This window comes from Panthera uncia, assembly GCF_023721935.1.
Source record: "Panthera uncia isolate 11264 chromosome E2 unlocalized genomic scaffold, Puncia_PCG_1.0 HiC_scaffold_19, whole genome shotgun sequence".
Lineage (NCBI taxonomy): Eukaryota > Metazoa > Chordata > Mammalia > Carnivora > Felidae > Panthera > Panthera uncia.
The window spans coordinates 10992490-11013862 of NW_026057588.1; the positions used below are offsets into that span (position 1 = coordinate 10992490).

The 21373-nt window shown below is 53.2% G+C and overlaps 1 protein-coding gene across 7 annotated transcripts in view; it reads left to right on the forward strand.

Moving 5' to 3' along the window:
- Window positions 1–285: 285 nt before the first annotated feature.
- CEACAM20 (CEA cell adhesion molecule 20) overlaps window positions 286–21373 on the forward strand; it is a 23742-nt gene continuing 2654 nt past the window's right edge. The window contains exons 1-11 of one of the 7 annotated variants that reach the window (XM_049620850.1): window positions 286–1717; window positions 7761–7838; window positions 8440–8718; window positions 9172–9453; window positions 10290–10568; window positions 13672–13950; window positions 15473–15587; window positions 15797–15882; window positions 16617–16678; window positions 17042–17077; window positions 17578–17700. In XM_049620850.1, coding sequence (XP_049476807.1) covers window positions 7775–7838; window positions 8440–8718; window positions 9172–9453; window positions 10290–10568; window positions 13672–13950; window positions 15473–15587; window positions 15797–15882; window positions 16617–16678; window positions 17042–17077; window positions 17578–17700 — 1605 coding nt within the window. In that variant the 5' untranslated portion in view covers window positions 286–1717; window positions 7761–7774. Of the gene's footprint in view, window positions 1718–5108; window positions 5677–6126; window positions 7615–7760; window positions 7839–8439; window positions 8719–9171; window positions 9454–10289; window positions 10569–13671; window positions 13951–15472; window positions 15588–15796; window positions 15883–16616; window positions 16679–16892; window positions 17078–17577; window positions 17701–21373 lie in introns of those variants that run through there. The other 6 variants (XM_049620853.1, XR_007455594.1, XM_049620848.1 and 3 more) reach the window with 6 other exon arrangements.

Genomic DNA, 21373 nt, shown 5'->3' on the forward strand with positions numbered 1-21373 from the left:
GAGTGGGTGAGGGCTTGTTGGGTATGTGTGTGAGTGTGTGTGTGTGTGTGTGTGTGTGTGTGTTCCCATTACAGTTGAGGCTGGTGCCAGATGTGCTCACTTTGGAACCAGCAAAGCCAGCAGTGGGTGTTTCCAAGGCCCCAGGGAGGCATTTCCTGCCACTGATAATTCCTGGGGCTCCAGATCCCTTTCAGCCCTATCACCCTCAGTTTCTCTTTTCTCCTCCCCAGAAAAGGCCACCAACCCCGGTGGCAGCCCTGTCTCCCGTGGAGCACATGGCCCAAAACAAGGAGGTGATGATCTGGTGGTTTCTGAATGTCGAGGTGATTCGGGGAGGGGAGGGGCCGGTGATGTCAGCAGATGGCGGGGCCTCGCATTCCCACAGTCACACGCCATGACTCTGGCACCCGCCACTGTGAGACCAGGAGGCACCTGGGAGCCAGACCCCACGAGGGCCTTGTGCCGATGTGGCCTGCGAGTATGGGTTTCCCCGCCCCATAACAGACCCACCTCTGTAACACAGGGTACCTCCCTCTCTACCGCCCACTGGTCCATCCACCATTTATAGCCAAGAACAGGGGCCGTGTAAATAGAGCAAGGGCTCTACAGACTGGCTGGATTCAAATCCAGGCTCTGCTCTTTCTGAGCTGGTGACCTTGGGCAAGCTACGTCACCTTTCCGTGCCTCAGTTTCCTCATCAGAAAGGTGGAAGTCACAGTAGTGTCTACCTCCATGGGCCCTTGTGAGGAGCAGAGTCGGTTCACGTAAGAACTTAGAACAAAGCCGGGCACGTAAGTACTCATATTCTCTCACAAGTTCGTTCACCATCTAGTTATTTAAGAGGCACTTACGGAACCTTTATTATGTAAGAAGTTAGGGACTTTCAGACTCGTCCTACCTCAAGTTCGAGGTCAGATGTAGACCACAGGATTCCAGTCTCGCAGAAATTCCAGTCCTTAGAACACAAATATTTGCAGAACTGAAAGGACTCGAAGATACCCTTCCTTCTACAAACAACAAAACCGAGGTCGAGAACGGGGAGGGGCTCAGCCGAGATCTCACAGTGTTAGGAGTAAAGGCAGGAACTTGAACCCAGGTTTCTCCCCCTCCTTCCCCTCCTTCTCTCTTGAACGATATGAGCTCCCGCTCTATGCTGAACGTTAGCCCAGGCAATGCGGCGGACATAACAGGCAAGCATCTGTTCTCACGGAGCTGAAGTCTCGCTAGGGGCAGTGAGGGACCCAGACACCACAGTGAAGGGGTGGCTGCAATAGTTCACTCATTCATTCATTCATTCATTCATTCATTCATTCATGGGGCAAACTCCCAGGTTATGTGACTGCACGCCGCCCTCAATGTGTGGAACTTTCAGCCCTGAACTAAATGCCCAGTCTGGTGGGAATCGTGGTCCTTGTTTTCCATACTTTTCCCAACTAGGATGTTTTTCTCTCGGTCCAGGTGGCCCTGACACTCCACCATGACCTCACCAGACCCAACTTCACCCTAGTGATTGGTTCCAACGTGCCCCTGCTCTGCTTGGCTGACTCCCAGCCCCCTGCCCGGTACATACGGAGCATCAGTGGGATCCCCGGGCCTGATGGCCAGACCCTCTTCATTTCCAGTCTCTCCAGGGCACGCTCGGAGGTCTATACCTGCAGGGCCTCAAACTCCATTTCCAGCTCGCACAGCAGCGTGGACGCCGACATCACTGTCTCAGGTATTGCTCTGTGGGCTGAATGTTTGTGTCCCCCACAAATGCATAGGTTGAAATCCCAACTCCCAGAGTGATGGTGTTGGGATGTGGGGCCTTTCGGGAGGTGATGAGGTCACGAGGACAGAGCCTCCTGAATGGGATCAGAGGCTCCAGAGGGATCCCGAGCTCCTTCCACCGTGTGAGGACACGGTGAGAACCAGGAAGAGGGCCCTCACTAGAACCTGACCACGCTGCACCCGCCAGAACCATGAGATATAAATTTCTGTTGTCTATAATCTTCCCGGTATGTGTTTTGCTATAGCAGCTCAAACAGACCAAGACGGATGTACAGCTAGGGTTGAGGCCTGTTGGTTGGAGGTGAAATGCCCAAAATTTAAGAAAGAAAAAGAGATCAAGAGAAAAAGATCATTCCAATAAATAAAGTCCCTGGGACTTTATTGTTGGAGTTTGGTTTTATTTTCTTCTTGGGATTCTTTTCTTGGCTCTTCCACGCCTCTATATACTCAGCAAGATTTTTCTAACCCGTGTTATGCAAAATAAGTTTTTGTTCTTAAACTAGCAAACTGACTCTTACCTGTAGGGGTCGCTCTTTTTTTTTTTTTTTTTTAAGTATTTAAATTTTTTTTTTTTAACGTTTATTCTTGAGGGGAAGACAGTGTGAGCGGGGAGGGGCAGAGAGGGAGGGAGACACAGAATCCGAGGGAGGCTCCAGGCTCTGAGGTGTCAGCACAGAGCCTGACGGGGGCTGGAACTCATGAACCATGAGCTAGATTATGACCTGAGCCGAAGTTGAATGCTTAACGACTGAGCCACTCAGGCGCCCTCTAACTAAATTTATGTATTTTTTATACATTTTTATTTTAGAGAGTGCAAGCAGGGGAGAGGGGCAGAGGGAGACAGAGAGAGAGAGAGAGAGAGGGAGAATCCTAAGCAGGTTCCATGCTCAGTATGGAGCCTGATGCAGGGCTCGGTTCCACGACCCTGGGATCATGACCTGAGCTGGAATCAAAGTCAGATGCTCAACCGACTGAGCCACCCAGACGCCCCGTTGGTGTCCTGCTCGTTGTCTGCCTCCCTCTGCCCCTCCCCATCCTTGCATAAAAGCGATTTCTTTAAGGGCAGAGATCTGTATTTGTTTCATTTGCTGGTGTGTGCTCCAAGCACCTAAAAAAAAGTGCCTGGCACATAGTAGGCCCAAATAAATGTTTGCCGAGGGAAGGTGGGCGCGAGCCATAGAGAGGCAGTCCGGGCTGGGAGGTCAGTCGAGGTCATGCTTGGGAAGACCCAGCCTGGGGCCAGCCTGCGTGAGTCTGGCAGGTGAGGGTGTGGGGGCAGCAGGGCCCTGGGTTTATTTGCACCTGTCAGAGACCAAGTAGAAGTTGTGTTCCAGGGAGGGGCCCAGGAAGTTCCTCTCTCTTGTTGGAGCAGGAAAACACAGAACCTGCCATGGGGAAGGGGGGGTGGGGGATTTTGGGAGAGAAAACCCCAGCCCTGTGTGAAGGGGCAGATTTGGGAAAGTCCACTCCAGTGGTGGCTCTGTCCTCTAGGGTGGGGCGGAGGGGAGGGAGAGGCGAGGGTCTCAGGCCCGGGGCGGTGGGGGGCACTGGGCAGCGGAATCCGGAGGGAAGCCTGGCTGAGGAGTGGATTGCAGGTCAGAACAGGATGGGTAGACGGAGGCCTTGGATGCCGACTCAGGTGCACCAGGTGCGCTCAGCACAGGGAGCCCCAGGCACCGGGGGTGCGGTAGGGTCATGCGGCCACCGGCGTCCATCTGCGTGTACAGAGATGACGGGGCTGGAGGTGGCCAGAAGCCACTTTCGGACCTTGGAAGGCAGGACACGTGGAGGTGATGAGCCAGGTGGATCAGAGCCTGTGGCCCGATAGGCCCTGTGACTTTAGGCGAGAGCTAAGTCACCTCCCCTCCGTGAGCGTCGGTGTGGTGGGCGACGAGATGGGATAATAATATCCCCTAACCTGCTTGACTCTTCCTGTCTCCGTCGCCGAATCACTTCCTGATATGCCGCATGACATACCTGTTTCGTGTGCTTGTCGCGTATGGTCTCTGTCTGCACTGTGCATTTTGTCCCGAGCACCTAGAGCAAGCCCAGGAGGTGCTCGGGGTGCGGGCGTCGAGTGACGGAGTGGGTGCGTACTTCCACAGAGGGGCTGCTGTCCCGACGCCCAGTGGAGACCCACGCCCACCGAGGGCTTGCTCTGTGCCAGGCTCTGCTCCAAGCCCTTGCCCGGCCTTAAGTCATTGTCTCCGTCTGCAGCTGGGATACGGAAGCTCACAGAGGTGACATCCCCTTCCCGGCAAGGCGCAGCTGCGGCGTGGAGGGCGGAGAGGCTAAACCCTCCCCGCCCCGTCTTACAGCGGAGGACAGGGGTCACGAGGGCGGGGGATCGACGCGCTCAGGGCTGAACACGTGGCCGGTGGAGGGGCCAGGTTTCGAACCTCCAGAGCCAGTTTGCTAAGCCTCGTGCTTCCCTGAAGCAGATGCTTGGTGACTGCCTGTGGCATGAATGAGACCCAGGCGGGCAGCAAGCGGAGGTAGCCGGGTGACTGAGATCTTCCGTGATGCCAAGGTGCCTCTCGTGCCCTAAGTCGTGGCTTTAGAGTTTTCTTAACCACCACCTACACCGCCCACCCTCTCACTTCCTCTTTTCTGGAGCCTCCTGAACTTCCTTCCTTGCCGCCAACTCAGCAGCCTCCCACATGCCGCCCCTCCGCCTGCCAGACTCTCCCCTGACCCACCCCTGCATCTTCCAGGTCTCAGGTTTGATGGCCTCTCTTCCAGGAAGCCCTCCCTGACCTCCAGACCGGGTCACGTGCCTCCTCCGGGCTCCCCCAACCCAGCCCCACCCGTGCTGGGTTGGTACAGATGGGGAACAGGTTCATCTATTCTGCCGGACTGTGAGCCCATGTGGGCAGGGCTGGGGATGCCTTGGCCACTACTGTGTCCGCAACGCTACTAAGCACAGGGATCATCACAGAAGAGTCTAAGGCATGTTTGTTGATGAATAAGGAAGTGAATGAATGGATACATGAGTTGATGCTCGTTAATGGTTATTCCCTAACCCAGTCGATGACACTAAATCTTGGTCTACGTGCTCTCAAAGACCAACAGCTTGTCTTGCCCGCAGGGAAGTAAAAAAAAATGTAACTCCCCTACGTTGAACCTTGACTGTGTCCCCAGTTCTCAGCTCAGATGTCTCCTCTTCCAGGAAGCCCTCCTTGCCTCCTCCCCCCCACCCCAGGCTGGGTCAGACACCCCCTGGGGCCCTCCCAACCCAGTGCATTCTGTGCTCCCAGCTTTTTATTTATGATCAGTATCATTTCAGCTCATTGAATATTTCCAGGCTGCTCTTGGCGAGCTTGGCACTGAGCCTGATTGTCCTCAGGTCTTCACAAACAGAAGCCACCGTGATTGTTTTTGTTATCATTACGATTGACTATCATTATCTTGGCTCCTGTTTCCCTTAACTCTTAACATTCTCTTATTGTCCCTCACTGGTACCCCTTCTCCCTGGATTGCTTCCCCGTCCTGACAAAGAGGCGGGGGGGGGGGTCTCAGGAGGAGGGAGACATGATTCTCAAAGGACTCAGGGCCAAAGGGTAGGGATTTCTTTCCCCTCTTCCACCTTGGGAGAAACCCCAGGATTTCTGGGGCTCTTGCTGTCTGTGCTGTGCAGAGGAAGGAAAGAGAGCCCCGGGGCGGAGGGTGGAGGTGGGTCCAAAGTTCCTTCCTGCCACCACCCCTGTCTGTCCTGGGAGCTGCTGTCACCATCATAGTGCCTGTGAGTTTGCAGCAGGGCAGAGGGGGAGGAAGAGGGAGCTGGAGGGGGGAGCTGGAGTGAAGACGGTGTCTGTGTGTGCAAGTTGGGGCACGTCGATCAGGTGCCAGAACCCATGGGACTTGCTGACTTAAGGGGCCACCACTGGGCAGAAATCCTGCTTATAGGTGAGTGTACTGTTCCATTCAGATGTGGATGGGGCTGGTGCATGTGTGTGTGTGTGTGTGTGTGTGTGTGTGTGTGTGTGTGTGTGTACAAAAAAGAGAGATACAAAGAGAGATAGGCACACAGAAATAAATACAAAAGAGATTGACAAAGGTAGAGAGAGACCAGAGATAATGACATACATACAGAAAGGAATGGAGTTGGGACCACAGGACCAGAGACCCAGAGAGAAATAGAAGGACAGAGAGGCAAAGAGTGAAAATAACAGTAGAAACTGTAGCAGAGGGGAAAACAGGGAGGGACAGATAGGAGAGAGGGAGACAGAGGACAAAGAGACAGGAAGGAAAGTGTACAAACACACAGAGAAATAGACTTGGGGAGTCGTGGAGAGAGAGACCCAGCAAGAGAGAGGTAGGGAAAGAGCTGGAACACAGCGGACAGACAGGAGAGGACAGACAGGTCACACCAGGGAACGGATATGAAATTTATGCTGAAAGGGTCTCTGAGCTAGAATATTTTGATAAGCATTTTGGAGGCAAAGGAATGACTTTTCAATGGGTGGTGTGCAAAACTCAGCCCGGCTTTGCCGTGTGGCCCTGAGGCCGGCTCTTCCCTCTGGCTGACCCTGGCAGGGTGCAAGGGGCTCCGGGGTCCCATGAGGGGCTGAGAGTCACCAGCTTCTCTGCAAAGTTTGCTACCCCCCCTGTGCGCAGAAGGCAAGACCCTGTAGGGAGGAGGCAGGAGGGAAGGGGCCAGGTAAAGGCTGTCTGCAGAGGGAGGTTGATCTCAAATGGGTATGATGAGGCCCACCGTCGATGACTGCACTCTCAGGATTTCTTTTATGACAGTTCTATGAAGTGGGAACTATTATTACTCCATTTTGCAGATGGGGAAACTGAGACTCAGAGGACATCACTCGCCAAACAAAGCAATGGCAAAGCTGGGATTCAAGGGAAGGCAGTCAGGCTCTGGGTCCACAGGCAGAAAATGCAAACTTAGGAAATAATAATAATAGTGACTGAACACTTCCTATGAACCGTTTTAGGCACGTGACATCTGATATCGAACCTCACAACAACCCGACGGACTAGGTTCTATCCTCCCCATTTTGCTGTTGGAGAAACTGGGGCTCGCAAAGAGAGCCCCGTGCCCGTGATCGTGGAGCCAGGACGCATCAGAATCAGTATTTGCTTCCAGATATCCTAAGAGCTCCTGCCCTTCACCGCTGACTCAGCAGGGAACGGGGCAGTGCCTGAGCCAGACTGGGGTCCATTGAGGGCTGGAGAGAAACATGGCTGCCAGCCTCTGTTGATTGGGCAGATGAGAGGGGTGGGGTGTGGGACGTCAAGGTCAGCTGCACCTAAGCATGGCTGCTGGGGTGGGGGAGGGGGGTCCCCACTCATCCCCACAGTCTCTTCCAGTCTTGAAACTGTGTCGAATGGCCAAATGGAAATCGGACAACTCCTGGTTCCCCTTGCCTCCCCTTGCTGGGGAAATCTCTCCCTGAGGGCAAGTCTGTGCAGGTACCAGAGGTTAGTTTCCCCCATCAGAGGTAATAGAGGTTCCGGTTTGTGAGGGGATAGGCTCTGTGCCCATCCCTGGGCTGACAGGAGTTACGCGGTGTTGAGAACACAGTTTAGGGCCCGGCAGGCCACGTTCAGTCTCGTCTTCTGCCGCTCACTATAACGGTCTTGGAACGTGACTCCACCTCCCCGAGCATCTCTTTCCTTCTGGAGTGTGGAATGAGGAGACTGGTCACGTGCCTCCGTCAGAATGAGCACCATCGGAAAGAGCACAGTGACCCTCAGGGGGCCGAATTAAAGGTTACCAGTATTCATTACCACTTCACGACAACCTTAGGATGCAGGTGATGGGATGCCCGTTGTACAGCTGGACAAATTGAGTCTCGAGAAGATTAAACTCATGCCACAAGTCACATGGTCAATAAGTAGTGGAGAGGAGTCAAGCCTCTAGGGATGAAGTGTCATGTCCATGACCCTGACCTCCCTCCATTTATGGCGACCATAACTGGATTCTGCCAACCCACCTCTCCCTCCCTGAATGCCTCTTCTCTCTTTCCCACCAGCCTCACTTTTGACCATGTGGAGTCTGCCAGCTGCAGTCCAGCTCACCTCTGATGCCAACCCACTTACCACCATCCAAAGTGAGAAGGATGTCGTTCTGTCTATGTTAGGGACCCCCCCCCCGGGGACCCCAGACTCATCGTAGATTCAGAGATGCGAGCACAGAAAACAAGGCTCTCATTCTGATCCCTGCCTTCATACCTAAAACACCCATCAAGATTCCACGCCCAAAGTCCTAATAGAACAAATCTGATTGGCCAGCCAGGGTCTGGCAACAACCTGTCAGATCAGCTGATTTGGGGGATGGGGTAAAGGGGTGGATTGTAGCTGTCGTGGCTGGGGGTGGGAAAGGTTGGCTAAGAAGCGGGTAGTGGGATCTGGCAGGCATCCGTTACCAGCCCGATTCTCCTTACAGCTGATGTTAACTGACCCATTGTCAAGCCCCAGATCCTTCTGCTTTATCTGTACGATCCCATTTCATGAGGTTTAGATTGGAAGTAGGTTGTCCACAATCACACTCCAAATGAGCAGTGGATCTAGCATTTGAGCCCAGGCATTGAGCTCATGTGTCTTGAGGCAATTCCGAACCACCCTTGTCTCTCTGGGTCCCTCTGTGGCTACATTTTGCTTGGCCCTCCTCTGTGTCTCTGCTCCTGCCTCCCTCTTTCTCTTCTCGCGCAGAACTGCTGGCCAGACCCACCATTGCAATCAGCCAGGACACTGCCACAGAACAGAGGGAAAACGTGACCTTCTGCTGTAGCACCCAGGATGCTGACGTTACCATCCACTGGGTCTTCAACGATCTCCCCCTGGTGTTCCACGAGCGCGTGCAGCTGTCCACAGATGGCAAGACCCTAACCATCCTCACTGTACAGCGGGAAGACTCTGGGACTTACAAATGTGAAGCCCAGGCTTTCCACCAGGTCCGGAGCAGTGCTCCCACCTTCCTGACTGTGAACTGTAAGTCCCTTTCCATTCTCCCCAGCCCCTCACCGACACCCCCTTCCTTGGTGATCTCATTCAGTCTCACCGCTTCAGATACCATCCAAATGTGGACTCGTCTACCCTTGGACTCCAGACGTATAACCATGTGACGTCTCTACTTGGTTCTACTGGAAACTTCCAAGTTAACATACCTAAAACTAAGTTCTTTAACCTTCAGATGTGTGCTACAAAAGCTTGTCTGGGTAGGGGCAATGAAAGAGCATTTAGACACGTCTTACAATCCTGCTTTACCCAGGGTTAAGGCTGACATTTAATTTCCACTGGGTTCCTGTATCTCCTTTGTAATTGATCCAGAGCTTGGGTGGGGGAGAAGAGAAATATTAATATTTATTGACCTCTGAGCTCTGTCTCTCTCAGAAAGCCATTGCTGAGCTCTTGTTGCTGCTGTGATTGTTCTTGTCCTTCCAGATGGTCCTGACCCCTTTGAAATCAAGTTGGAGTCTGGTGTATCCAGAGGGGAGGTGGTTGAAGTGATAGAGGGCTCCACTGTGACCTTCTCCGTGGAAACACAGTCTCATCCTCCCCCTTCCTATACCTGGTTTCTCCCCTATGACTCCATCCCACCTCCCACCATGAGTTCGTTCACCATCCAAGCTGTGTCCCGGGAACATGAAGGGACGTACAGGTGCTTGGTATCCAACGGTGCTACCCACCTGCTTCGCCTGGGTGCTCTTAAAGTTCGAGTCCTTGGTGAGCTTCTTCTTCCTGTTCCTCTCCTTTGTTCCTCTGAGAATCAGAGCTATACCAGTATCCCGGAGGCTGAGAAGGACCCAGAGGAGCGGGGATTTCTCGTGTGGCTGGTGGCAGAATAGGGCTCTGACCACAGGGAAGGTCCTGGCTCCTGGCTTGACCCGTCCTCCCCAAGACCTTGTTGGCTGTCTATGAGTTGTCCATTATTTGATTCTCTCTGAAAGTTGGGGGGGAGGGGCGGGCGTTGATTCTCTGTCCATACAAACACACAATATTCACACATCTCACACACACAGAGTCTCACGTACGTAAATAATAACCACATATGCACAGCTGTGCACGATACACGCAATTTACATACGATACCCATAACACACAATGCAACCAACGTATAACCCACACACGAAACATATGACGTGCACACAGCTGACACAATATACATACTCTGTAGCTACAGGCACACACGACAGCCATACACAAAGCGTGTCCACACCACACAGTGACACACGCTGCGTACATTCACATGCAGAAGGCCCACGTACACGATACAAACTCACAGTGCCTCACAGTCACACAACAAGTACGACACACACATGCAGCAGACACAGACGTGCACACAAGACGCGTCTGTAGACCACACCCTCACCAAACATACAAAACCCGTCACGTCCTCGCGATTGTTACACGACACCCGCAGCACCCGTATCACGCAGTCACACACACACACACACAAGACATACACATGTATCCCTGGAAAGCCCCCAAGGGCCCCCCGCCTGGGCTGCAGACTAGGGAAGGGGTCCCCGACCCCTACCCGTGTCTCTTTGTGTTTCCAGAAACGCTGACCAAGCCTCACATTGTGCCCCCAAGCCTGAATCTCGTGGAAAATGCCAGCTCCGTGGCCCTGACCTGCCAGACCCCCCATGAGGGGGCTGGAGTCCTGTGGCTCCTGAGGGGCCAGGCTCTCCTGCCCAGCGATCACCTGGTGCTGTCGGCTGACAACAGGAGCCTGGTCATCCACGGCCTCCGGCGGGACGATACAGGACCCTATGAGTGTGAGGTCTGGAACTGGGGCAGCCGGGCACGAAGCGAGCCCTTCAGGCTCGCCATGAGCTGTGAGTCACCCGGGCTGGGCCTTGTCCTCCTCCCTCCCTCCTTCCCTCCCTCCTTCCCTCCCTCCCTTTCCATTCTTCCTTCTAGCCATTTATTCCACAATCACCGAATACCTGCTGTGTGCCAGCCCTGTCTCGGCACCAGGACGCAGCACCAGCCCTGGTGGGGCTTATATTCTAGTGGGGAGACACACCTTAAACAGCTAAGCAGGGGACAGATGTGTTGTGTCACCGCCATGGGGCTAAGGAGAACCAGGAGGCAGCGAGAGGGGCAGGGAAGGCTGGGAAGGGAAGGCCTTGCAGTCTTAGCTGGGGTAGTCAGGGCAGGCTTCCCTGAGGAGGTGGCATTCCTGCAGAAGCTTGTCGGCAGCTAAGGGAAGAGAGCGCCGGGCGGAGGGAGCAGCGTGCGGGGTGGGTGGTGACAAGTGGGCAGAGGAACCCGAGCAGGCCAAGGCGACCAGACAGGTGAACTGGGGCGGATGGAATGGAAGAGGTCAGGAGGTTGTAAGGCTGGGGGCAGATCATGCGGGGCCCCGTGAGCTGTGGTGAGGACACTGGGAGCCACAGAAGGCTCTGAGTGGAGGGAGGAGAGGATTAGACCTAGGTTTTCCCAGAGTGTCCTGGGCCCTTGTCTATGGGGGGTGGGGGTGAAGCAGGGGAGGAGGAGGTTTAGAAAGTTCGGGTCCTTGGAGAGGCAGACCCCAAGGTAGGACTAAAGGGGTGACACGGGCGAGGATTTTGGTAGGATGAGTGCTCCTGTGCACAAAAGAAGGGAGGGAGCTGTGAGGGCTGGGGGAGCCAGTGAGTGAGGTGTTTGACCCCGAGCAAGCAGAGGAGGGGAGGGCAGGGGTGGGGTAGAGAGGGTTGGGTAGAAGTACAGAGACCACCGTGCAGCCTAAGGAACATTGTCAAGGCAGTAGGGAGAGTCCCATGTGTCCCAGGAAGGGGTCTGCCTCAGTTTCCCCAACACACTCAGGTATAAGTAGGGGGCAGCCGGTGGGGAGGGCCGGCAGTGGATTCCAGGGCACAGAGGTTGGGCCCTCCGTTACTGAAACCCCTGCGAGGCGCCTCCTCCCGGTGGCCACGGCTGTCCGTCAGGAGGTGACGGACCTGGGCCAGGGGGCAGCTGTGGGGGTGAGAAGCGGTGCGACCGTGGATGCATTTTGAATATCGAACTCATGGGATTTGCCGCTGTCGGCACCGAGTGAAAGACAAAGGGCCTGACCCCGCGGTTTTTGTTTTTTTTTTTGCCTGAGCTACTCGCATGGTGTAGCCGCCCTGAGCTGAGGTGGAGAAGAGGTTCCTGCAGGGAGAGAAAGTAGGGTCCACGTTTATTCGTGCGAAGTAGGGGGGGGGGGGGGGGGGGGGGAACAGAGGTCACACACACTGCTGTCGTCTTCTTCCCTTCCCGCTGCCGTCACGAAACCCGAAATTGCTATTTTGTTCGCCCTCTCTGCCGAGCAACATGTCGGGTGCTTGATGAGTGATGACAATGACCTCTTGAGCTCACGGCCTGCTTGGGATGGGGAGGTCGATCATCAGGCAAAGACAATACAGCGTGAAAAGTGCTGCCGTGGGGCGACGGTGTTTGGGGAACCCGAGGGAAGCCCCCAAAGTCTGGCCGGGGGGGGGGGGGGTCGTGTGGGAAGGCTCGTGGTGAGATGTGATCCAAGGGACGAGCAAGTTATCTAGGAAGAGCAGGCTCCGGGAAGAGCATTCCAGAGAAGGAAGAGAATGTGTGAAGGCTCTGAGGCAAGACAGAACAGGACAGAGATGGAAGATCCGAGCAGGATGTTATTTCCGGATTGGGAGTGGAAGGTGTGGAGAGGTGGGCGGTGGGGCTGGAGGGGTCTGCAAGGGCGAGATTGTGAATGAGCTCCTCAGCCATGGCCTTTGCCCTAAGGACACTGGGGAGCCATGGAGGGTTCTGAGTGGGGGAGGGATAGTGTCCAATTTGCACTTAGGAGGTCCCCTCTGGTTGCCTTGGGGAGGATCTGATGCCAGGATTGGAAGACCGTGAGGGATCCTGGTAACCAGGAGGTTCAGATGGGGGGGTAGATATCAAAGGATTCCTGGGCGGGGGTGAGGGCAGGATTGTCCTCTTTTCTAGGAGCGTAACAACTCAAAACTCTTTGCATCCTTCCTTCCAGTAGTTAATCATTAATTTATTTAAAAAAATTTTTTTTACGTGATTTTATTTTTGAAAGAGAGAAAGAGATGAGGGGGCGAGGGGCAGAGAGAGAGAGAGGGAGGCACGGAATCTGAAGCAGGATCTAGACTGAGCCGTCGGCACAACAGAGCCCCACGCAGGCCTCGAACCCACAAACCGTGAGATCATGACCTGAGTAGAAGTCAGACGCTTAACTGCTTAACCAACTGGGCCACACCCAGGCACCTGTCACGTTAATGTAAATAAGGTAAAAGACTCAGGGCACCCTGGTGGCCCGGTGGGTAGGCTGTCGTTTAAATAAGACAAAGACTCAACTCTTAGTTTGCGTGAGAAATTCAACAGCCGTTGCGTTTGTTTCCTTCCCTTTCCTTTTGTTTCCTTTCCTTCCCGTACCAGGGACCTGTCCCAGGCTCTCCTTCTGGCTTCACGGGGCAAAGCCACAAGCATCTCTCTCTACCTTTGGGGATACACGGGTATAAGTCCAAGTATTGCAACAGGGCTATTTGCTGTTCGGTTAGAAAGTCCCTCAGAACGGTGACGGTTCTGGAAGTTTAGGGCTCATGTTTGTGGGATGCGGCAGCAATCTGTGAAGCCTGGATGTGTTCACGAGGCCCCTTGGGGAGAGTTCGCTTTTGCAAGGGCCGGGGGTTTTGTTCGTTTCATTTTGCTGCCGTTTGGCTTTGGGTTCCTCCCCTCCACGGTGTGGACCACAATCCACCCGCTTGGGAACCAAGGAGGAAGAGGGAACATCTTGCTGGGGCTCCCTTCAAGGGCGGCTGGGAAAGCCTGGGTTCTCCGGGCTACCACCTGCAATGCTCTTAGAGTCGAGAAGGGGGTGGGGAAAGGGGTGACACTTCCAACGCGGAAGCAGAACGGGGCAGGACAGGAAGACTCACCCGTGGAGGGTGGAGGCGTGATGTTTGGCTTTGCACACAGACGGCCCTGACCGAGTGGACATCACCAGCGGGTCTGCGCCCGGGGTGGTCGGCACCGTGGAGGCCGAGCTCAACTCCAGCCTGACCCTGCAGTGCCGGGCGGAGTCCCAGCCGGGCGCTGAGTTTCACTGGACCCTTGAACAGTCCACCGCTGTGCATGCGGGGCAGGTGCTGATCATCTGGGCCCTGACCTGGGAGCACCAGGGGATCTACAACTGCACGGCCTCCAACCCGCTGACCCACCTGGCCCGCTCTGCCTCGGTCCGGGTCAGAGTGGTAGGTGAGTCCCCCAGCGCCCCTTCCCCTGGGGTCCAAGTGGCTTTTCCTGATGCCGGCCGAAGCTATCTGGGCTTCTCGCGTGGCAGGGAGTGTGCTGCGTGGGCAGGTTCCCAGTGTGGAGCTGTTCGATCCCAGCCTAGAACCTCTGCTTCCTAGCCGTGCGCCCCCCGGGAAACCCTCCAGGCTGCTCTGAGCCTCAGTTTCCTTACCTGTAAACGGGGGTGGTGATGCCTTCCCTTCCAGAGTTGTTTAGCAGTACACTGAGTCGGGAGACAGCCCGTGGGTGGAGGAGTGAGGTAGGAATTCTATTAATGATAGGAATTACATGAATCACAACTGGGTGTGACTGGCAGCGGGTCCCCGTATTTCTGTCTTGAGTTCTCGAGGGGACAACACGGTGTGGCTCTTAGCCAGGGTTCCTATCCCAGCTCCGGTGCTTGATAGCTGTGTGACCCTGGGCATGCTGCTTAACATCTCTGGTCCTCTGATTACTTGTAGGTAAAACAGACATGATAACCGCGCTTATATCCTAGGGTTGTTGAAAATTAATCGACATTCGTAAAGCGTTTATGGCAGTGCCTGGCATGTTGTGTTTATTAAACAAATAGAATTATTGTTTGCTGAGCCTGTACCACATGCTTGAAACAAGCCTTTCCGTATACCGTATCAGCAAACACTTCTTGGGTAGCTCCCCAGCCAGCCGGCTCTGAGGTGGGCCTGCTGGCATCTCTGTTGGGTAGGAGAGACTGAGCCCTGTCCTAGGGTCTGAAGCCAGGAGCGACGTTTTTAGTCGTCGCTGAGCAGAGGACCCAATGTACCTTCCCAGAGGACCCAGTGCACCATATGTTATCCTCAGAACAACCCTCTGGTCTTGTTAAGACCTTTTTTTTTTTTTTTTTCTATTTTTTTTAATGCTTATTTAATTTTTGAGAGAGAGAGCATGAGTAGGGGAGAGGCAGAGAGAGAGGGAGACGCAGAATCCAAAGCAGGCCCCAGGCTCCGAGCTGTCAGCACGGAGCCCGACGTGGGGCTCGAACCCACGAGCTGTGAGATCATGACCTGAGCCGAAGTCGGACGCTCGACCGACTGAGCCACCCAGCTGTCCCCAAGACCTCTTGATGAATGGAGAAACAGAGGCTCAGAGGAGGAAGCAGTGAGTCCGGTTGATGGTCATGGGGATGTTGTAGGGTTTGAACGAGATCACGTATGAAGGGCTCTCGGAGCTTAGAGCCTGGGGGAAGGCAGCGTCTGGCATCATCATCACCGGATCGTATCATCGCCTTTCACCAAGTGCTTACTCTGTGTCAGGCATGGCCCTGGTTCTTCCAAGTGGGATCTCACTTAATCCCGGCAGAAGCCTATAGGGTTATGAATGGCCATGCTCATTTGGCACAGGAAGAAACGAAAGCTCAGAGAATGAAACCAAGAACCCCCATCGCATCCTGGAAGCCCCCCTCCTGTGCCTCCAGAGCAGAGCCCCTTCCTTCTTAAGAGCGGTGTCCTGATTCTTTCTCCTTGCCCAGGTCCCCAGTCATCCCTGTCTGCAGGAGCCATTGGTGGCATTGCTATCGGGATCCTGGCTGTCATTGCCCTGTCCGCAGGGCTGGGCTGCTTCCTCTACATCAGAAATGCCAGACGGTAAAGCTGGGAATGGGGTACGAGGTGTGGCCTGCAGGGGGCCTGCCTGGCAGAAGTGTGGCTGACCGTGGTGCTGAGCTGTGTCTGTAGCAACTGGGGAACTCGGGGGGGTTTGGGACATTGCCCAAGAATGGACGTGGGATATGGGTAGGGCCTGTGAAGGTGGCAAGGACTGGGGGCACACAAGAATGAGGGATTTGGGGTTTCAGGCTCTCAAGGGAAAAAGCAGAGGACCCCATCCAGGAGGCAGCAACACCCACCTCTGAGGAGGAGCCCCATGCAGAGTCCTGTTCCAGTAAGTGACTTCATAGCTGATGCCCGGGGCAGCAGTGGGGGCTGGGAAAGAAGCTAGTATTGGGAGCCTGGGTCTCTGCTCCCAGCTTTGCCACTAGTGTGACGATCACGAATGAGATTGGAGCCAAGAACTCTGAGCAGTTATGTCTGTTCCACCAACCACAGCAAAAATGGGGCATTAGTTGCCATCGTCTCCTTCCTCACTCTTGGAAAACTCTGCTGATGGATTGCTGATCCCTGCTGAACTCAAAGTCAGCCTCACAATCCACCTCAGCACCGTGCTTCCCACACCCTCTACTGATGGGTGGGAGCTGACCAAAGGCAAAACGAAACATCTTTGACATCTCCGGCCTAGGATTCTGGAAGGATGGGCCCCATGGGATGGAAGTCCTAGACACTGTCTAGTTCAGCTCGGTTTTACAGAAAGGAGATTCATGTCCAGGAAGGATAAAGGATAAACCCGTGCTACAGAGGACCCCCTGGCACAGTTAGGGCTAGGTCTTAGGTTTCTGTCCTTATCCATCTCATCAAACGGTCTACTCTAACCCAGAGCTAGATTTCCAGGACTTTTCCAGGTCAAGCTCACCAAAGATGTGATGGGTAGGTAGTCCTGGGAAGAAAGGAAGGAAGGTTTCTTGCACCACCTTTCTGGGGATGGGAGTGACCTAGGAAAACAGCCCCTTCCCCCACATCTCTTCCTAATCCCAGCCCTGGGCTGGTATTCCCTTTCTCTAGACTGGCTGAGCCCCATGTATGCCAATTTACCCAAACCTCAAGGACAGGTTGGAGTCACAAAGGTGAGCAATGCTCCAGAGGTCCCCCTCCCTGCTCCCCTGACTACCTGGCTCGTCCCCAGCCCAGTAGGGCTGTGTCAGTCCCACTTCTTGGGTCGGGGAGTGAGGCACGTTCTCTTGAGGATACCCAGTGCTAGCTTGGGTCTCTGCATCTCCTCCCCTGCCTTCTCTGGGGATCCCAAGATCCTCCCTGACTCTCTTTCCTTTTGTCTTCTAGCTCTTCAACATGACAATGTGCAGCTTTGAGCTCCTCTGGGAATCAGGAGGGATGTAAATGCCTCCGAGGCCAAAGCTGTTTCTGGAAATTTCTGGGGGTGGTCCCCATCCCAAGCCCCATGACCTCTTCACCACTTTCTTTTCCCCTAGATGCTGCCACCAGATCCCCCAGAGCAGTTTTATGAGGTATGTTGGCCCTGCTGGGCTTGATATGAAAAATCTGCAGAGGGCATACAATCTGAGAACTTTGTATTTGACAAGTCTGAGAAACCATCCTGTGTAAATAGTAATTGTGCTTTGCAGGGCCGGGATGGGGAGAAAGTAGCCCAAGGCTTTAGAGGCAGCTGGGTCAGATTCCAGGTCTCTGGCCCCTACTGTGTTCCTTTCACCTCCGGGGCTCTGAATTGTATTGCAAATGAGGTGGCACCAGCCAGGCACATGCTGGGGTGCAAAGGAAATCTTGGAGTAGAGGTTGCAGAGGTCGCCAGGTGGAAAGACAGCATTCTAGATCAGGGGCAGGGCCTTGGGTCCTAGACTTACATTCACTTCTGATTCTTTGTAAGATCCTGGTGAAACCTGTTCCTCTCTTGGGTCACTGAAGAATGCAAGTTGACACTTTGTAGACACTGTGATTTTAAGGCAGTCTGTGCCCGTGGTCCCTAACTGATCTCTCCCTTCACTCACAGAAGGAGCCACCATCAGTAACCCCCGGGAACGATTCTCATGGCCCCAGAAAACCATCGCCCGAAGTTACATTGGATCCATTGGTCCCCACTCTACCGAAAGGAAACACAGAATCACACTATGAGGTACTTTTATGCCACCCTGAATCTTTGGATAGGTCAAGAGCTGTCACCAATCTGCCGCTTCCTCCTTGATGGAAAGTCCGTGGGATAAACTATCAAGAGAATTTTCCCTTAATCGCTTTTCAGTTCCATTCACCCATTTCCGTCCTATCATGTTCTAGTTCACTTCATTCTCTTCTCTTCCGGTCGACTTGGTCTTACTCCATTCCAGGTTTCTGTCACATTTGTTTTCGTGCCACCTGTCAGAAGGTGGAGAGGGGGCAGGAATGTATCCCCAAACTGAGGAGGCACTCTGAGACCAGAAAACAAAGCAGGTGACTCCATACAGTTTACACAGATTTTCATTCAGAGTAACCTACTGAGAAGGGGAGATCGGGTGGATGATAATCCAGGCACCTGCACAGCAGTTCTCCAAAAAGTCCCGATCTTCATCCACAGATTTTGTAGAGTGACGTCAAAGGGTCTAGGGCTTAACAGACCTCTTGCTGCCACCTGTGCACCTGTGTGCCGGGAGGCGTGGGGGGGTGGGGGGGAGAAACCATGTCATCTCTACGAGTTATCTAAACAGCCACACGGAATGCCAGAACAAGCCTTCCCGCATTCGCTTGGGGGATACGCTAACTTCCAAGGTGCACGGAACACGTAAGCCCCCCGGGGAGGTCATCTTGCAGATGTGAACAAGATGGGGTCAGTACCGGGGACACTCCGACACCGCGTGTTTCTTTTCTATCCATTTATTTGTTTACTGAGAGGGCGGCAGGCCACGCGGAGCCCGGTGCGGGGCTCAGTCTCACGAACCGGGAGATCACGACCTGAGCTGAAATCGAGAGTTGATCGAGCCCCCCCCCCCCCCAGGCGCCCCTTGATTCTTTCCGCAAAATTCCTTCTGTTTCTCTTACTCATTTGGTTCCATTCCTTTTCCTCTCTTCCCACTCACTGAACTCCATCGCGCTCTGTGGATTCCATCCCGCTCTACTGTGTGATCCCATTGTACCCCTTTCCATCTCGCCCTCATCTTCTTTCCCTCCCGTTCTTTCCCACTACTTTCTGTTACGTTTTGTTCACTTCTCCCTTCTAATTCCACTTGATTCATTTCTTCCACGTTCTGCTACCTTCTACTCTATTCCTGTCCACCCCGCTTCCGTCCCATCCCTTGGGCTCACTTCCATTCCTTTCCTTCTCATCCCATGTCATTCCTGCTCTTCCCCATTCATACGTGTAATCCGTTCTATGCATTCTGGCTTCCATCACCCCGTTCCTTCCTGTTCAGTATCCCCGTGTACACTCAGCTCTGTTTTTTTTTTTTTATGAATTTAAACATTTTAGTTTTTAAATTTTAATTGATTAATTGTCAAGTTAGCTAACATACAGTGTGCCCTTGGCTTTGGGAGTAGATTCCCGTGATTCATCACTTACATCCAACTCCCAGTGCTTATCCCAACAAGTGCCCTCCTCAGTGCCCATCACCCATTTCCCCCACCCCCTCGCGCCCTCTGTATTTAAAAGTCTCTTATGGTTTGCCTCTTTCTCTGTTCATAACTATTTTTTTCTTTCCCTTCCCCCACGGGCTTCTGTTAAGTTTCTCAACTTCCACCTGTGAGTAAAAACATACGATATCTGTCTTTCTCTGACTGACTTATTTCGCTTAGCTTAATGCCCTTCAATTCCATCCGCGTTGTTGCAAATGACAAGCTTTCATTCTTTTTCATCGCTGAGTAGTATTCCATTGTATAAATATACCACGTTTTCTTTATCCATTCATCAGCTGATGGACATTTGGGCTCTTTCCATAATTTGGCTATTGTTGATAGCGCTGCTGTAAGCATTGGGGTACATGCACCCCTATGAATCAGCACTCCTGTATCCTTCGGATAAATTCTTAGTAGTGCGATTGCTGAGTTTTAGGGTAGCTCTATTTTTAATTTTTTGAGAAACCTTCACACTGCTTTCCAGAGCGTCTGCACCAGTTTGCATTCCCACCAACCGTGTAATAGGGATCCCCTTTCTCCACATCCTTGACAACATCTGCTGTTTTCTGAGTTGTTAATTTTAGCCACTCTGACCAGTGTGAGTTGGTATCTCATTGTGGTTTTGATTTGTATTTTCCTGATGATGAGTGAGGTTCAGCATGTTTTCATGTGTCTGTTAGCCATTTGGATGTCTTCTTTGGAAAAATGTCTATTCATGTCTTCTGCCCGTTTCTTCACTGGATTATTTGTTTTTCAGGTGTTGAGTCTGGTAAGTTCTTTATAGACTTAAAAAATTTTTTTAATGTTTCTATTTATTTTTGAGAGAGTGAGAGAGCGCGCAAGTTGGGGAGGGGCAGAAAGAGAGGGAGACACAGAATCCGAAGCAGGCTCCGGGCTCTGAGCTGTCAGCACAGAGCCGGACGCGGGGCTCGAACCCATGAACCGTGAGATCCTGACCTGAGCCGAAGTTGGACGCTTAACTGACTTGGATACTAACCCTTGCCCGGCTTTCAGTTCATTCCACTGCATTCCCTTTCTTCTTATCCTATAGCACTACTTTCCCACTCACTTCCTTTTCTTTTCACTTATTTCCTTCTTCTCCCTGTATTTCCTTTCCCCCCATGCCTCCCTCTTCCATTCAATCCATGTTGCTGTTTCCAATTTTTTCACTCTGTCCTCTTTTATCCCTTTTCCATTCCTCCACATTGGATCCCATTCTGTTCTTTTTATTCCCACCCGCTCCTGTCATTCTTTTCCATGGCCCTCCCTTCCAGCCGCCCGTGTTACTTTCCCAACCATTTAACTTCGTGCTTTCAAGTCCTCTCCCAACATTCCTTCCCATTTCCTTACCCTCCACACCATCGTATGAACTCCATTTAACTCCATTTCCTCATTCTAGATTCTGCAGCATTCCAGTTTTGTGCCTGCATCGCCATTCTTGAACTCCCAATTACCCTTTGTCATATTGCTTTTTTGTCACTTGTTCTCCATTCCTTTCCTTTCCTCAAATGCCTTCCCTTCCCACTCTTGTCCATTCAGTTCTAATCCTGCACTCCGTGTCGTCAGTCTCCTTTCCATGCCAGTTTATTTTATTCTCTTCTTTTCCTCTTCATTCCTTTCTATTATGATTTTTCTATTTATTCCATTTCTTCATTTACATTTTTTGGATGCTATGCCATTTATTCCACTCCATCCCTGATTCCAGTTTCCATCCAACCTCACCCACCCCACCCCACCCCACTCCATTCCATTCACTTTTACTCCACCCCACCCATCCCATCCCGCCCAATGCCACCTCACCCCACCGCACTCTACTCCAACTCTACTCACCCCACCCCACTCTACTCCCAACCCCACCCCACCCCACTCCACTCCATTCAATTCCACCCCACCCATTCCATTCCATCCCGTCCCATCCCGTCTCACCCCTCCTCACCCCACCCCACTCCACTCCACTCCATTCAATTCCACCCCACCCATTCAATTCCATCCCATCCCATCCCATCCCATCTCATCCCACCCCACCCCACCCCACCCCACCCCACTCTACTCCACTCCATTCAGTTCCACCCCACCCATCCCATCCCATCCCATCCCATCCCATCCCATCCCACCCCACCCCACCCCACTCTACTCCACTCCATTCAGTTCCACCCCACCCATTCCATCCCATCCCATCCCATCCCATCCTATCCCATCCAATCCCC